At 37.8% G+C, this 18,287-nt stretch overlaps 1 protein-coding gene across 11 annotated transcripts in view; it reads left to right on the top strand.

Annotated features, from left to right (window-relative positions):
* LOC107683942 (protein furry homolog-like) overlaps positions 1 to 18,287 on the top strand; it is a 122,650-nt gene that overhangs the window by 47,692 nt on the left and 56,671 nt on the right. For 8 of the 11 annotated variants that reach the window (XM_016480032.1, XM_016480034.1, XM_016480029.1 and 5 more), the window contains 2 exons: positions 12,097 to 12,311; positions 17,752 to 17,805. In XM_016480032.1, the coding sequence (XP_016335518.1) occupies positions 12,192 to 12,311; positions 17,752 to 17,805 (174 nt within the window). In that variant the 5' untranslated portion in view covers positions 12,097 to 12,191. Of the gene's footprint in view, positions 1 to 4,868; positions 5,102 to 12,096; positions 12,312 to 17,751; positions 17,806 to 18,287 lie in introns of those variants that run through there. The other 3 variants (XM_016480033.1, XM_016480031.1, XM_016480030.1) reach the window with 1 other exon arrangement.

The raw sequence follows: 18,287 nt of genomic DNA, 5'->3' as shown, positions 1-18,287 counted from the left end.
AACTGCTAGTTGGTCAAACTAGTTCTTAAGACACAGTCTTAACATGGTGACTAAGTTTATGCAACTGGCCCCTGTTTACGAAATACGTTTCTTATTTTTTTCCACTATGTACGGGCCACAAGAGAAATATTAAGTGAATAAATTAAAACAATTATATAACGTTAGCAGCATATGTTGAAGTAGATTCAAATAGGGTTGGGCCGATAGACGATGCTATCGTCCATCGCCAATGGCTGATAGACATCACGATGTTGAGCCGGCATCGTGGCCCCCAACCCCCCCGCAATCCAAATACCATGTTCGTTCTACGTGTCATGTGTACTACGGAACCCCTAAAGGGAATAAATACGAGTTGGGAGGAAAATATATATTTCAAAAGCCTACTTTCTTTCGCAAGATATATAATTGGGTAATTGTACTGTATATAAATTGCGGACATCAGGGAGCCGCTATTATGCCTGCCATAAAAACTGCTTTTGAATGCATGATCACTTTTTAGTTTCACTTCCGAGATTCGCAATCGCACGTACTCTGTTTATACTATGGAGAGGCAGTACTTACCACACATTTTACAAGATTATATGTTTGTCAGTGGTGCTCAGGATCTGCAAATCATTCGCCATCGTCCTCGGTCATCTGTCTCAGCCAGTTTTGTAGACATCGCCCAACCCTAGATTCAAAGTAGAGACTTGTCGTCTTTGAGAGAATATGCCGCGTCAGATGCCGAAAGCTCCGTCATTACTCCGTCATTCTGTTTTTACTTTCACTTTCTGCATAGCGAATTGACTGAGATTAAGACGTTCACTGGCATAACTCTTGCGCAAAGTTTGCACGTTGCTTATGTGATGTCCATTGGCTCACCTTCATGGTTTAAAACAGAAATATTTCCAACATTGCGATGTAACCAATTACCCCACCTCCCGTATAGAAAACGTATCGAACCGTGACACCACTGTTGTATCGAACCGAACCGTGAATTTTGTGAACCGTTACACCCCTGATACACACACACATATATAAAATCATGTGGGTTTCTGTCTTTCTAAACCTTTTTTTGTTGCTAGGTTGGAGTAATATTGCTAAAAGAAAATCTAAATTTTTTTTTCAGTTTTCATTTTTGTATTTGATTTAATATTTTCTAAAACATTTTGAGATTCAATATTTTTACTGCAGTATTATTTTAGTGTTTTTGCATATATTTCTATAACGGTGCTTACAGTTTTCACTTAGATGTGAAAGTTTTATTTAATGATATATTTAATTTTATATTATTTAATATTATTTGTTTTAATTTTATTGTATTATTACTACTTTAGTACTTAACAGTAACAATACTTATTTAATGTAACTAAAACACAGTAAAAGTCTAGTTACAAATAATCTTGGCATAGTTTCCATGATGTTCAGACCTTGCAAAATTACAAAATCCCTGGTAGCACTTCGGGCAGGCATTCTTCAGATTTTGGTAGCCCAAAATAAATAAAACTAGTCTGAATTAAAAAGACATCAGCTAAACTTTACTATGGACAAATCAGCAAAAACTTATGTGATTATATTTTTTTTCTTCAAATATCAAGTGAGTAGGAGTGCAGTGGATCACAAAACTCATGGCTTGGAATCATATTAAGGATTTTGAGTCACAGATCAGATTTTTTTTTGTATTATATAAAGGACACTAGGTAGGCTACTTTTTCGATACCACAGCAAAAACTAGTAGCATAACTAATAAAGGGCAAATATTTATTAAAGGCAAGTGAACCATCAGTAATAAAATAAGAACAAATAAACATTTCAAGCACAGATAAAATATAACAAAGCTACAAATAAAGTAAGGACTAACATTAGTTTTCAGGCACAGAAATGAGAGCCCTGCTTTTTTCCCAAAGAAGATGGATATTTCATTTATCATTTTCATTTATATCCACCAATATAACAATAAACATTTACTTCTGTTTATTTTGCACCAAAACATTTGAATAATAATATGAAAAACAGGCATAAGACATTTGACATATGAAACATGGAGACATTTTTAGGTGATGCAAAACAATTGTTGAATCTGTTGAGTTTTGAATTGATTGTTTGAAACCGTTTGAACTGAACTCTTGTTTTTTTTTGCTACTAAAGTTAAAATCAGAGAGACTATTAAATCCTCTGTCTTAACACAGGCGCAAGAGATATAATCAAAATTAAATTAGACTAAAATGGCCCTGTAAAAAGGTAATTACAGCTTTGTGATATTCATAGTGCTGCATAATTTTTACTGGCATTAAAAATCATTGTGAGTATATTGTGAGAATCCAGTATATCGCCCAGCTTGGGAAGCAGTGAAAAAACAAAGCAGTCAAGATATATCATTGTAAAAGTATGCTTAGCTTAAGCTGTTTGTTTTACATGTTATGTCAGATGAGGGTGTGAGTCAGCTCCGTCTGTCTGATCTCACAAAACTGCTCTCTCATTCTTCAATTAATAGACCTGGGCTGCCGCACCCTCTTCTGCAAGCAGGGCATCGGTTACCTCATAGGTCAAGCATCACTCACTCCAGCTGTGTGTGTGGATGTCAGTGCGTCAATGTAAATTGCAGGGGTACGACTTTTCCAAACAGTCACCCGCCTGCGTAATGTATATGTTTTGAACCTAGGGGAAAATGTCAGTATTTTTAGACAAACAGTTTCCACTTTGGAATGGAACAAGTGTAGATATGTAGTCTGGATATAAAACTTACAGCAGCTGCCCAGTCATTTTGTGAATGAAGGAATGTCCTAAAGCAAGGTTCCCAAACGGGGGTTTGTGAGTTGATAAAAAGCTAATAATTGATTAAAACAAATGTGACATTAAAATAAGCAAATGAGACTATGCAATTAATCAAAATAAAATAGCAATTTATTTTATTAATTTGCGATTTATCAAATTAAATTCTGCTTCTCACAAACTCCATCTCGGCAAGTTCTGTGACTTTAACATGCATTTTGGAATGCGATGTGCGCTAGATAGCCTACACTTTATTTTTATTAACATTTGCATAATTTCCAACTTTTCCTGGACAGAAGTTTACAGCATTTAATTCTTCACCAAAATAAAAGCTTGAGGATTTGACATGTTAAAAACATTAGTTGGTTGTAAATAGTGAACCCAAATGTGAACTTCCGTAACTATTTTCGTTAGCAATAGAGTCTTTGTTCTATATGTGTATATGTGTGTGTGTGTGCATGTAATTTTTAAATAAAAACAAAACAATACTTACTAAACGATTTGATGTGTAAATATGGAATATGTCTTTATTTTATTTTAAATATTAACTTCAAATAAATTTTTTATGTCTACGGGGTTCGAGTGACTGGCAACCCCTGTCCTAAAAGTGCAAGCTGGCTTCCATGATGCCACAACATTGTCTAATTATCTAAAATAAAAAGTGAGCTGTGTAGATAGTAGTGGTTCAACGGATCACAAATCTCACGGTTCGGATCACATTACGGTTTTTGACCCACGGATTGGATCATTTTTTGAATCAGCAAGAAAAGAAAAATATTTCAATTTAACTTGCTTTCCACATATTACTTAAAGGTGCAGTAGGAGATCTTGGAAAATGCTAAATTTAGTCTGATAGCACTGAAAGCGAACGTCCCACCCTCCCTGCAATCGCCGTCCAAAGCCACGCCCCCTGAACGCATTTACGCTCACAGACCAGAATGCCAGAGACAACATTACTACAATAGGCTACATGAGCTACATCAGGTTCCCAATTCCAGCCCATGTTCCGAAGTGAAGTAAACGTCAACGGATTTCCCCTGCTCAGGGAGTAGGGAGCAATGAACACTGTGTAGGGATCATATTGATCGGAACACAGTTCATGCACGTAGCTCACTTCTAACGAGCTGGCGCGAGGACTGGATTAACCGCTGGGCTGCCTAACGGATCACGGATCAACTACGATCCGTTTAACCACTAGTAGATAGTCAAATATTTTAATGGATTTTGGGGTTTGGTGGACTGTAATTGACATTGGACAAGCCTTGCTTCCTTCAGTATACTTCCGTATACGCTTTTCATCAGTACTGAGTCAATGATACTTACATCACCACTGTCACACACCTCCTCTAGATTCCACTCTCTCTCTCTCTCTCTCTCTCTCTCTCTCGCTCTCTCTCTCTCTCTCTCTTTGTCCCTCCCTCTCTGACTTTACTGCGGTTGCTGGTGACACATCAGTGTTGGTACAGGAAGTATGCGTTTTCACAAGCCTCCAAAGAAAAGGATGGAGAAAGAGAGGAGAGAGTGAGCAAGAGCAAGGCGGTAGTCGTAATGACATGTATTTGAAGCACTGGAGTGAAGCCAGAGTGGGCTAGCAGCGTGCTGATGACATCAGCCTCCCCTCCTTCTATTCTGCCATTGAAGCAAATGCTCTCTTCACAGAGTAAGAGCAAGAGAGAGGGAGGGAGATGGGAGAGAGAGAGCCAGCACTGTTAAACCATACAGAGTGAATGAGAGCGGCCGTTTATCCACTGAGCTCTAGGACCCATCGTGGACAGGAAGAGTTACACGATCGAGGGAGCGTTGCTACTCTCTGCTGGGAGTCCATCCTCACCATTCCCTCGTTCACTCAGACGCTCACACATTCTCAGAACAAAGTTTCCCTGTGCTGCATTTCGGGCTGGATGGAGCGGATGATACTTCCGCAAGCAGTCTGAGGAAACAACGTAGTCTTGTTTTTGTTGATTCTCTTGTCGCAATTCATCTTGCTTAAGGTGCTTCCACTCTGTTGGATCCTTATGGGCCCCTCAGAGCCCCACAGCTGATCTGAGTGTGTGTGTGTGTGTGTGTGTGTGTGTGTGTGGACGAGCTCACTTGTGTGTCAGTGTGCGTTGAGCAGCATGCGCTTCTTCACAAGCCCGGACAGAGGCTGAAACTTTGCCTGCCTGCAGGCGAGACGGGATGCGCGGGTGAGTGCGACGGACGTTTGGAGCGCAGAGCCAGCGGGACTGGCTGGAGAAACCAGTGCCTTCTTTTTACCCACAGTCCTCTGGTGGCGTCATGCTGAGTCTGCAGGATTCGGTGTTCTTTGAGATCAGCATCAAGTCTCTGCTCAAGTCCTGGAGTGGGAACTGTGAGTAACACACTCTGATGAATACACCATGTGCTTTCTTAAGATAAAATGTCCAGCTTTTTGTGTATATCGTCCGGGATAGTGCACGATGGTTCCTAAAAAATGCTGGCTGCGACAGGCCTGCATACACACCCTCTCCTCTGCATAGACGCAGATTAGTGTAACACGATGTTGGTCAATTTTGCTTCAGTTATGGGTTGCGTAGTGTGAGCAGAACACACACTTGACCTAAAGGACGGGTCAACAAACATTTCACAGTGTCCAATGACATGTTTTGATCTTTTTCAGCTCATAACTTGAGCTGCACCACTTGATATGTTCAAAACACCATTCACACTCTCTTGGGTCTATAGGCACTTCTGAACAGTACAGGTGTGTGTGTGTGCGACTGCTGACTCTGTGTTCTGCAGTGTGGCTCTGTCATCGTCTTCTGCTCCTCGCCAGGTTCTCCACCTTGTTCTGTCCTCCCTTCGTCTGATGTCCTCTTTGAAGGTCTTGGGTTTCACGTGATGAAGGTCTGACAGCAAAGGAAGTGGCGTGTAGGATAATGGTGGAAGAGCCAGTGAAGAGTCCGATCAATGAAAGGAAACATTAGCAATCCCAATGGAGAAAAAGAGGAATTGGATCGTAATCATACATGCATACATAGTGATATAGACACACACACACATCTATATGCACCCACTGTATTTCTTAGGAATATACTTTGTTTTTGAACCTAGCCTATTTGTTTTTTAGGACTGTGCTGGAGTCTTCTTCTTGAGATTGTGAGTCTGTGAATGTGTGTTTTTGGAATTAAATGTAATGATTCATACATTCACATTAATTTAAACTAAAAACTATTTAATTTGATTTTATTCTGAAAGGGGTCCTATTATGCTTTTTCACTTTTTCAACTTTAGTTAGTCTGTAATGTTGCTGTTTGAGCATAAAAAAAGCTCAGATCTGCAAAGTTACAAAGCTCAAAGTCCACTTCAAAAGGAGATATTTTATTTAACAGAAATCACTTTTCAAAAACTACAACGAATGACTCGTTTGGACTACAACGCGTATTTTCCGGAATTTGTGATATCACAAATATCGACGAATGGGATGAGACCTGGTTGAGCTGCACTAGAGAAGGCAACAAGTGTTATCACTATGTCGGAGACACGCTAGCTTTCCCAAGGCAGACGAACTTAGAGTGGTTACAATCATCCGGGTTTAAATTGCGCTCAAATTGATTTGATTTTGACACAATATTTACACTGAAGCTTGCAGGCGGCTATGGTAAGGGGCATGACATTTCCCGACCAGGCGCCGAGTGCTGCCAATCACAAAACACACTGGCCGAGCTAACCAATCACAGCACATTTCATATTTCAGAAGGCGGGCCTTCTTTTGATACAGGAACTATTCGAGCCGTTCATGCCAGACTGGGGAGAGAGGTGTTGTAATAATGTAAAATATGTGAAAAATAATGTTTTTCGTACAACCTAGTATGAGAGCCTGTTCTAGTACACCCCCAAAACAAAATCAAGACTTTGTAAAAGAGCATAATAGGACCCCTTTAAGGTTAGATTTTTAGTTTTGCCACTTTGCATGTATTATGAACAATGATTTTCATTTTTATTTATTTATTTTTGGATCTCTGAAATTAGACAGTTTTGCATCTGTTATTAACATGCAGTTCTCAGTGTAGTGTGATTATAAATTTTATCCCTAGTTAGGCAGTTTTCCACTTTACATCTCACAGAGATGCTTGAACAGTCCGTCCTCTTTATGATTAATTTCCGAATGTAGATGAAGTTCTTGTGGATTATTTCTCTGTGTCAGTGAGCAGGAGTCATGTGCTGCAGGTCCAGCTGCAGTTAAAGAAAAATTCAGCATTTCATATCCAAAAAACACTACTTTTTAGCACGTTCTGGAACTCAATGCTGTGGTTGTGCTTTCCATTAGCATTAACATCCACTGTGTTTTGGGTTTATCATATTTGGTGAGATGTTTTCACTTCACAGCTCATAGTCACTGTTGACTTGGGTTAAGTACATCAACAACTAGTAACGTCCAGCACCGTTGGAGAAATGTCACTTGGAGTTGGCATGCACAGCCCTCTACGAACACCTTGGCAATTGAATCGCCATTAGCGCGAAAAAGCCTAGGACGCTCCCAGAAAAGATTCCAGTTATTAACAAAGAGCAGTTTCTGTTCTTTACACCATGACAATAACCATTCATTTAAAGCAAAAAGCCTACTGAACCTTTCATGTCCTCGTCGATACGTGGGAAGCGGTCCTGACACGATGATCGTCAGAGTGTAAGAGAGAGCAGTGTCTCCAGTTACCCAGAAGCTCTTGCACAGAAAACCACCACTATACAATGAAATACTGAAGAGTGGGAGGGGCAGCATCATGTTTTTTTTTTTCGTGTCTGTGAGCATGTGTATTAGGGTGATCAGATTTTTTTTTAAGACCCCATTAAATGGCTCAACAATGATTCAGTTTTCTATCCTGTGTTTTAAAACAGGAAGCCTGGGTTGGGACGTAATAAAGGATTTGTCCTCTTTTTGATTCATCAATATTTTTTCCTCTATTTTCCCATTAGAGAAAGACTGTACATTTTTAAAGTGTGTATCTGTAAAAAGACATGGCTTTTTTTAATTATTCATTTATTTTTGATAATATATATATATACACACGACATCATTTAGTCGCCAGAGTGAAGATTTAGTCGCATATGCGAGTGATTTACTCGCAATGTAGAGGGTTGATGCAACAGTAAGTCTCTCTCACTTTCGCTCCCTCCAGTCTTGTGTGTTGGTGCCAATTCCCGTGCGTTGGGCCTCTCTGTTCAAACAATGAGGAGCGAGACCTAGTTTCTAGAGCTGGTGACATCCAACTGAACCAGTGGACTCTTCCACTTTTCCCATTGCCTGTCTCTGCTTAGAAGTCAGGCCAAAGACATAACTTTATGTCTCCAAATAAGAGCTACATAACCGAGAAAGCTGCAGATGAATTCTGTTGAAACTATCTGTAGGTCTGCAGAGAGACTTGATCAGAGAGATCGGTGGAATCTGGGCATGTTGAGACAATGCAGAAATAATGTTGACACTTTATTAGAACCATAGCAGATTTATCTTTCCCTCTTTCAAACACACAAACATAACCCCTTTAAACTCCATCATGCATAAAGCAGGTGTAAGCCCACCACAGAGCTTTCAGAGAACTTTTTGGTTGAAATGGCTGCATTTTTTTACAAAAGGAAAGTGTCAGAACTGTATTTTCAGCATTTCCTCAAGGGGCCCAGTACTGTATAGGAAGTCATTAATTTCCAGTGGAGAGTAGTTTGGGCGGTTATGAATAATTACATCCAGAATAATTATTTTATAATTATTACATAATTATTCACGGTGATTAGTCCTAGAAAATGTACTATGTTGTTCTTTCAGATTGTTTTTGTGTGGATATATTAATACATTATTTATTTGTTAATTTTACTATGGTTAATAAGTGGACTGTAATGGCTGCTTTCACAATCACCAACAAAAGCGACAATTGTATTAAAATGTCGGTGATCTTAAAAAGGTGGCTTAGCAGTTTTGCCGACTGCCTAAGCATGTTTGCTAGAGTTTATTTACCTGTTTTTAACTAAATACCTGAATCATAACACCTCTGGTTTAATAGCATTTGAAGGCAGATATTTAAATGCATCTCTTGTGCCCTGCTGAGTGTTCAGGTTTGATTATGGCCACACTAGCGCAATAATGCATGTTAAATATGTATGGCGCAATGCATCAGACGAGCATTTATTTTCCTGTGTTTGCATACTTGTTTTTTGTATTTTAGATTGATTTGGTTTGGTGGAGTGCAGAATACTGTATAGTCACTTCGAGAATTTTATTTTCACAATTTGGAGCAAAAAATGATGTATAACAGTTTTGTGTGTATGTGGCATGCAAGTTGTTCTGGCCTCACTTGATGAACTTTTACAAGCCGATCAACTTTTCATTCCTGAGTGTGGTCTTTGGTACCTAAACTGCGTCAAACACGTCATCACACACTGCTGTGATTTAGAGCAGTGATCACCTCTGTCTGTGTCGGGCTTCAGCTAGCTGAGTATAATGTAGATGATGATGTCATTGAGGTTATTTGATCTCTGTGTGTGATCGGCCTGCTCTCTGTTGGACAGACCGCATCCACATGTCTCTGTCCTGGAAATCATAGCGTTTGTGTGTGTGTGTGTGACTCTGTTTGCATCTCACTTTACCAATTAAAGCTTTGGATGGGACTAGTTTCCCTTAGGAGTTTAGGTAAATTTAAGTTCTGCAGACATACAACTCCCAGAGACATAATAATTTAGTTTCGAATTGTCTGTTTTTCTTTTTAAATAATTTGGAGTAAGTTACCTACTATTTTTCAGCTAACGAAATCACAAGATCCTATGTTTAAAAATTATTTGTGAAACTATTTTAATTGTGGAAAAAACCCCAATATCGAGTAATGTAAATGGACATTTTCAAATTTTGCTGAAATCAAAAATATTTAGTTGGCTACATATTGATCTTGAGCAAACTGCCCTTAAAAGTCCATTTATTTTTGCAAAGAATCAGTTGAACCAAAAATCAGTCTTAATGCATTAATTGAATTGGTCAGAAATTAAATTATTTTGAAAAATCCCAGTCTAGTAAACACAAATGACTTTAAATACCATCTAATGTAAATTCATTGATCTGAAATTACTTGTCATGTTTTTTTTTTTTTTGAAGAATCTGTTTAACCAAAAATCGATCTTAATGATTCATTAATTAAATTGGTCAGAAATAATAAACTGATTTTAAAAAATCGGAATCTAGTAATCACAAATGACACTTAAAGGCATGTAATAAATAAATTGAGGAAAGGTATCTCATATGAGATGGTTCTTTTCAGTGAATCAATTGAACTGATTCATATTTGCATCCTAAGTATTTATGAATGAATTGATTTTAAATGCTAAAAAGATTTTTAATCACAAATGACAAGATATGCCATAAAGTGTGACTCAAAAGTCTTTTAGACACTAATCTTGTCCGAATGGCGTTTCTGACAGTATTTGCAGGAACTGGGAGTGCTAAAGCACACAGTGCTCAGCTGTGTGAGCTCACATGCATTCAGGGAATCATGTCTTGTGTAGCTCAGAGTATCAGAATGTCCTAGTGAACAACAAACAGACTCTGCATTAATGGTCCCTGTGTGTGACTCCATTCCATGTGACTGTCTGCCTCACTCTGAGGCACAAATGTGTGCAATGGGGTCAGCAATGCAGCCCAGTGTGTCACAAATTATCCAGCACATCCACCAGAGGAATGAAGAGAAAGATGAACAGAGAGAGAGACTTGCATTTTTTCTCCTCGCTTCTTTTGCTCATCCTTTCTGCATCACTGAGTGGAAAAGTACAAACAATGTTAGAATGCCCGTCAGCAGGCCCCTCGGCCAATCAGACATGGTCCTGGGGACCCTGTACCGGCCAATGAAAGCTGGCAGTGTGACATCATAGAGATTGGGAGGTGTTGCTAAACAGGAAACAAAGTGAGTGTTTGTACATAGACAAACAAACATGCAAACAGCTTTGGGGACGGAGTCTTGCGTGTGTCCCTCTCTCTCGTCCTCTGAGTGTGTGAATGTTTTTGTTTTATTATTGTGGGAGATGTAGTTACTAGGTGTGACCCTGCTTTGTCCTCTGAAAAACTCATTAAATTTCATAGGGATTTTTTTATTCATCCTCCCATTATTGTTTGAACTTCTCTCGCCTCATCGTGGTTTCTCCAGCAACCTGTGGGAGACAAGGGCAGGGATTTCCTGAGCGGAGTTGACATCTGACACACACACACACACACACACAGTTTTTCCAGTCTTTCTGCATTCATGTCTAGATTGAAAAATGTGAGTTGTACCTTAATCCACACATGCAGTCTTTATCTGTGCTCAAGAAAAACAGGGTGGCAGTGCACTTATAAGTTCATTTGAATGCTTTAGAATGTCAGACTACTTAGGACTGAGCATTAAATCAAATTAAAAATGTTTTATTTTACTTAATTTGTTTTATTTAGTAAAATGTTTGTGTTGTAAATTTATTTTAGTTTATATTTAATTTAATTTATTTCTTTTTTTTCAATTGAATTATATTTCAAATTCAATGAAATCCACTGCTTAAACGACTTTTTTTTTTTTTAAAGTTTAATAAATACACAATGTTATCAAAGCTGATGAGTAAGTGTGTTAAATAAACATGTTCTCAGTATTGATCAGAATAATAGTGATGAAAACTTTTTGCATTTCTGTATGGGTTAAGTTTAGGGGTAGGGGATAGAATATAAAATATTTTAGTAAAAAATAATTACGGCTATGGACTTCTCATAAAACACAAAAACCCAAAATGAGTGTTTGTGTTGGTTTTTGGCCTTTTTAAAATACTGAAGCCGTCAGTCAAATGAAGGAAATGTGTTCGCAAAATAAATAGCCTTTTTTTTTGACTGCATGTTGACTTTTAATGTGCTGAGACAACTATAAGTAAGCCATTCATAGATGAGTCTAAAGTCTGAAGTCTAAAACTATTTTTTAATAGTGCCGCAGAGTCACAGCTTAATTTTTTGAGTGGTCCAACATAGCAACGTCCAGCGGTAATTGTAATAAGATGTTTAAGGGGCGGCATATATTATACTAGGGATGTGGTTTAGGGTGAAAAATCAGTTCTGGTTTGCTATGGTTACAAATTAATTTAAATTTCGAAGTTTGTGTGCTTTTTCTTTTGAGATGGCTCTTCAAAAATGTAATTATCAGCAACTTGATCTGATCATATTGTGATGCACACGACTTTCAATCTTTAATGAACCTATAACTCCTTAGTCTTTTAATGCCAGTAGATTTACATTTTGTCTTCAGATTTTTCTTAAAATCTGAGCTTGAGCGCTTCATAACCTTTTTATTGTGCATTCAAAATGCTTTGTAATGCTACATAACTGTCTCTCTTTCTTGACAGCCTCGGTCCCTGTAAGCAACAGCAGTGTGAGTAGGCAAGGAACATCCCCCTCAGCCCTGGCCAGCTGGGAGAAGCGTAGCATCCACCCCGCCACCATGTCCAGCATCACCATCGACCCCGAGCTCAAGCCTGGGGAGTTTGTCATCAAGAGCCTCTTCGCAGAGTTTGCTGTACTTGCCGAGAAGAAGATCGAGGTGGTCATGGCTGAACCACTGGTGAGTATTGCCCAAAAATTAATACAGAAAACTGAACATTTAGTGAAAAATATTTATTTCTAGCAAATATAAAAATACAGTAATAAAAATAAATTGTGGTGGGACCAATGAAAATGTTATCAGGGCAAGTAAAAAAACATTCATACAGAAACAAAAACCTTTACATTTGAGCTCTGGTAATATAAATAGATTGCATTGCATTTAAAATAATATATTTTTTAATTATTTTATTCAGGAAGGATGCATTAAATTGATTAAAAAAAAAGTGACAGTAAAGACATTTAAAATTAGGGATGGCTCGATACCACTTTTTCAGAACCGATACCGATCCGATACCAAAAATCCTGAGTATCTGCCGATATCGATCCGATACCAGCGCAGTTTTTTTAAATGAGTGTAGAATTTCTATACCTCAATGTGTAGGTCAATCATCACTCTTTTGTATGTTACACACATTCTACTAAATATAGACAGCTTCATTATAAAGAAAAAATAAACAAAAAAAATATAATCAAAATCTATGACAAAAATGCTATTATAAACTAGATTAATGGATAATTCAGTAGCAAAAGTTACTCTAGAAAAGTCATGAGTGCACAATAATTTTATAAAATCCTAAACTTTTAGTGAAAAAAAAATGCGTTATTTAGTGGGTAACAAATAAAAGTGAATAAGTGTAGGGCTAAATCTGGTAGGCCTACACATTGCTCTTTGTATTGTTGTAAAATACATTCATGAAAAACAAGTAATATATTTATATATAAATATATACTATAGTAGTCAACATTTGAAGTGGATCAAAACCTTTCATCAAAGTTGTCCTAAAACCAAAACAATACCCGTTCTTGTCTTAGGACAACTTTGATTAACTTTTTTTGATCCACTTCAAATGTTGACTACTGTATAAATTAAAAGACATTTATTTTAAATGTATAGCAGAGTAATGAGGCAGCAACATACGATAGATAAGACGAACAAGAAAGGCTATTAATAATCTTTCATTGCGCAAAAGTATTATGATACTAAAGGCTACAAATACAGAGCGGCTCAAAGCGCTTATGCGCATCCCGTGCGCTGAATGACGCGCTTGAAGCGACACAGAGTCGCAGTGTGCAGCATAGAGAAGTTCAAAGCACAAAGTGAAGAGATATTGATACGTAGTGTATTAAATATGTGCGTTCGTTTATTGAGCCTTTTCTTTTAACGGTTTTAAATTTCAGTTACTGTGCTCGTGACGAACAATTCATAGTGCTCTGTACGCCAGTGTTGTGATCTCTAACAGACACCCAGTAGAAAGTAACATGATTTAGAATTAGCTATAAACTCCAGCAAGATTAAAAAGTAAAAAGTCCTTTTATGCAAAACTGCTGATGTTTATCTACAGATCAAGTATAATAATAGGAACATTGTATCATCCTAGAGAGAGTTTCGTCGTCTTGACTGTCGTAACCGAACGTGACGCGCAGTCTGAATGCTGAATGGAGGATGACTGACAGCCGCAGCGGAGAGTTCATGTCTGTATATTATTTAATTCACGCAAAGTTACGTCTTTATTGGGAGAGGACTTGACGGATTATCTTACGTGACTCCATGAGTTCGTCTCTATTTCTTCTTCGTTCGTTGTTCACTGACGAGCTGCGCAAAACCACGTTCATATTCGCGCGATTTTTTGCGCAGCTCGTCAGTGAACAACGGCTCTGTTGTGATGGAGATTTACCGCTGATTACAGAACCGGCTTTACTGATAAGATGCGTGTTAAATATCGCATTCGATTTATCGTGCAGCCCTAATGTTAAATAAAGTTTACTAACTACAGTAAATCAAGTACCTGTGCACACCATTGTTATTGTCTCCTCTCCCCTCAGACGCCGTGGTGCAATGGCGATCCTGCGCGCAATTCTCAAAATATCCACAAGATGGCGGCGTTTATCGGTGAATCCGATATTACAAAACCGATATCCGATTATTGTAAAATGCTTAAATATCGGTAAATCGATATATCGGTCGATCTCTATTTATGTGTTTGTGGCTTTCTTGGGGCTTAATAATAACACAGAATAGTATATGCACTATATCGGATTTCTCGGATTTATCGGATCGGTCTCGTCTGACCGATACCCCGATCCAGCAGAAAATGCCAGTATCGGAGCGATACCGATCCTGAATATCGGATCCCCCATTTAAAATGTAAAAAGATTTCTTTATCAATTAAAAACTGTTCTTTAGACCTTTCTATTCATCAAAAAGTCCCAAAAAATATATATTTGTTTCCACAGAAGCACAACTGTTTTCAACATTAATAATAATAAATGTTTCTTGAGCAGATTTCTGTAGGATCATGTGACACTGAAGACTAGAGTAATGATGCTGAAAATTCAGCTTTGCCATCGATAAATTACATTTTAAAATCTATTAAAATAAAAAGTTGTCACAATGTTACAGATTTTACTGTATTAGTGATTAAATAAATTCAAACTTGGTGGACACAAGAGAGTTTGTTTATTAAAAAATATTAACAACCCCAAACATTTGAGCGGTAGTGTAGGGTGTTGATATGACAGTAAAATGGCACTTCATGTCCAAAAGTTTGCCGACTCCTGGTGAAGATGAGTTTTGAGTTACCTGTAACCTCAGGGATTGAGGTGAAAGTAGTGTTGGGTGATATGGTCATTTTTGCATGGGTGGGTGGGGGCAAGAGAGAGACTCCCTGTACTTGTCATAGGCTATTTCATAACTATTTGGTGTTTTCCGCGCGCGAGAGAGAGGGAGCCTTATGGAAGCACCACGAATCTAAATAATATACTTTCAAAAATACTGATAAACTAACATGTTAAATACAAAAATATTTAAAACCGCTAGTTAATATATATTCGGATACAACAGTCATACATCGCTATTAGGACTGCGCGTCCTGTGACAATTTTGCCGCATCAGAGCACGGAAGTTATCATATATATATATATATATATATATATATATATATTTAAAACAGCTAGTTCATATATATTTGGATACAACAGTCATACTTCGCTATTAGGACCGCGCGTCCTGTGACAAGTTTGCCGCATCAGAGCACGGAAGTTATCAGTCTAAAAGGTCTGCAAAATCAGTCAATGGTGAAAATCAAAAGTAGATTTAATTTAAAGACCAACAGTTTAACACTAAATATTGGACATAAACGAACAAGTTAAATATAAAGTATTTAAAACAGATAAGTTCATATATTTGGAGTAAATTTAAATTAAACAGATACATCAGTCATACAGCGCTCCGGACTGCATGCCCCATGATGAGCCCGGACTTTTATCATAGTTTATAGTTATATGGTAACGAAAGTGTTCAACATTCAACCCATTCTTTTTCATCAGTATTATTTGTGATTTAAATTTTGTGAACAGGAATTCCTCTTTCCATGCGCTTTCACTTTCACTTTCAAATTCGCGATCTTGGTGTCACGTTTTACAAGAAAAGATAATTGTCTGTTTTGCTTATATCTATACACCTTTCACTTTTTAAGACTAAAACAAAAGATGGATTTATTGTTATTCCTAATTAAAAAGCACAACAACAATAAAACAGTAGGCAACAATGACAAACTAGCATACCTAACCTTTATTAACAAAAACGAATAAGACAAGGCATGGCGAAGAAGCGGTCTTTTACTTTAGTTTGTAAACCAAATCCTCCGTTGCACTCCGTCCGCGGCGCGCACCTTCGCGCTGCGCTGAAAGCACCTCTCTTCACGTGATCAGTGAAATCTGACTCCTGCTACAATGTGCCGCGGCTCTGCAGCTGTATGAAGCAGATGCATTGGAGCAGCTTAGACCATGCACTCGCACAAATGCGACCACGTCAAATTTTAACTCGCACATTCTCAAAAACTGGTCGCAGTCTAGAGCCCTGTATATAGGCCGTTCAGATTACTTGTTAAAGTGCAACGAAATACCTTATATCAGCAGACGATATGTGTCTGTGTTTGTGGTTGGAGACTCCTTCACCGGCTACAGGCTCCTCATTTGCGCCCGTGTGTGTGTAATACAGTGCTGAATGAAAAAGCGGGGCAATTTGATAGTAATATCCGAACTATAATGGGCCGCCTAATAATAATATAATAATAATAATTATTATTATTATTTAATACATTAATAGGAGAATGAGCCTAATATTGTCTTGACTATCGACAAAGACTGCTATCGTCGATATCTCTGACTATCGTCGATACACGATACTATCGTCTATCGGCACAACCATAGGTGAAAGGTCAGTAGTTGTGCTTCGAGACCATGATGGTTTATTTCGTGAAAAAGAGAGGCAGTTTTGTGCGTTTTCAAAGGTTGTGGCTGAACAGAACACACACACACATACACTTCCCCATGTATTCCCAGAAACAGAAGCAGAGCTTGGATTCTTGGAATGCTGTTGTTGGATTCTTCTCAGAGCCCCTCGTGCTGAAATACACACACATTCTCTCTCTCCAGACTTGTCCTTAAATGCTTCCTCTCTGTGTTCCCTCCTCTCTCTCCTTGTGTGTTTACTCAGTGGTAGATTGAGCTCTCTCTCAGTTTACTCAGCAAGAGTTTAAACTGATAATGACTGTATCAAGAGGCTGCAGAGAGGAGCTACTTTAGAAAACACTGACGTTCAGCTCTATGACTTTGAACTTCTCCCTCATAGTAAAGTGTTTGTTCAAATGTAAACCAGATAACAGCCATTAACCAGGAGTGCTTGAGTCATTTTACAGTCTGCGTTAACTACAAAATTACTGAAAATGGACTGAAGAGAGATTCAATTTCTCAGGGCCTGAAATTTATGTCTAAAAACTGGGGTAATTCCTCACTTAAATGACTCATGTTGGGGTATTAATTCACATTAGTGAAACAGTCATTCTCAATTTTGTCACTATTTTACTTAACCTGCTTTTTATTCAGATGAAAATGAATTATAACGGAGTATATATTTAATAGTGTTCAATAGTGTACAAATGTACTGGATACATGAACATTTGTGATGTATATTTATAAATGAAAAAAATCACTGTCGAACTTGTATGATCTATAATGAAATTATATAATATTATCTTTGTTTGGTGTCAGTAAGATTTTTTTTTTTAATAAATTAATTTTGTTTAGTAAGAATGAATTAAATTGATTAAAAGTGACAGTAGAGACATTTATAATGTCACAGAAGATTTCCATTTTTAATAAATGCTGCTTTTTTAAACTCAGTATTCATCAATGAATCCTGGGAAAAGAACAAGAGTTTCAACAAAACTATTGACTTTAAGTTCATCTTTAAATCTGAAACGTTCAAAATAAATACGAAAATAAGTATCGTAACTTCAATATCAGTACATCCCTACTTTTTCCTGTTAAACAATTTTTTAAGAACCATCTATCATTTATTAATTTACACTGTACTGTTTGTATCTTTGTTCTTTCAGGAGAAGCCCCTTTCCCGCTCACTGCAAAGAGGAGAAGATGCACAATTTGATCAGGTTAGTATATATGTGTCTCATTTCATTATTTAATAATTATAAATGTGTGTAGCATATCTCTTTCCTATCCTCTTTGCTTTTCTGTCCTCTCTTTCTCTCACTCTCCATCACTCATTTCTGATTAGCGCAGAACTTTTAACAGCAGAGCTGCAGCAAAATGCTTTGTTTAGCAAAATGCAAAGCAATGACACATCATCCTGCAATGGATCCAGTCAGTGCCATTAGGCCTGTGTTTGAGAAAGAATGAGTCAGTGAGAATGTGCTCTGTATGCAGAAAATCACAGCAATATGTGTCTGTGTGTCTCTATACTGTAGAGTGAACAGAGTTTTGGTGTGTGTGTGTGTGCGCACTGGACGTTGCCAAGAGCAGAATCGCTGTCTCATCCGCAGCAGTAGATCAGCACAGGCTGCTGGGAGTGTGTGTGTGTGTGTGTGTGTGTGTGTGTGTGTGTGTGTGTGTGTGTGTGTGTGTGTGTGTGGGA

Source organism: Sinocyclocheilus anshuiensis, unplaced genomic scaffold (genome assembly GCF_001515605.1).
Source record: "Sinocyclocheilus anshuiensis isolate Anshui unplaced genomic scaffold, SAMN03320099.WGS_v1.1 scaffold637, whole genome shotgun sequence".
Lineage (NCBI taxonomy): Eukaryota > Metazoa > Chordata > Actinopteri > Cypriniformes > Cyprinidae > Sinocyclocheilus > Sinocyclocheilus anshuiensis.
Note: the sequence above shows the minus strand (reverse complement) of the source record. Positions and strands in the feature narration are given on the sequence as shown.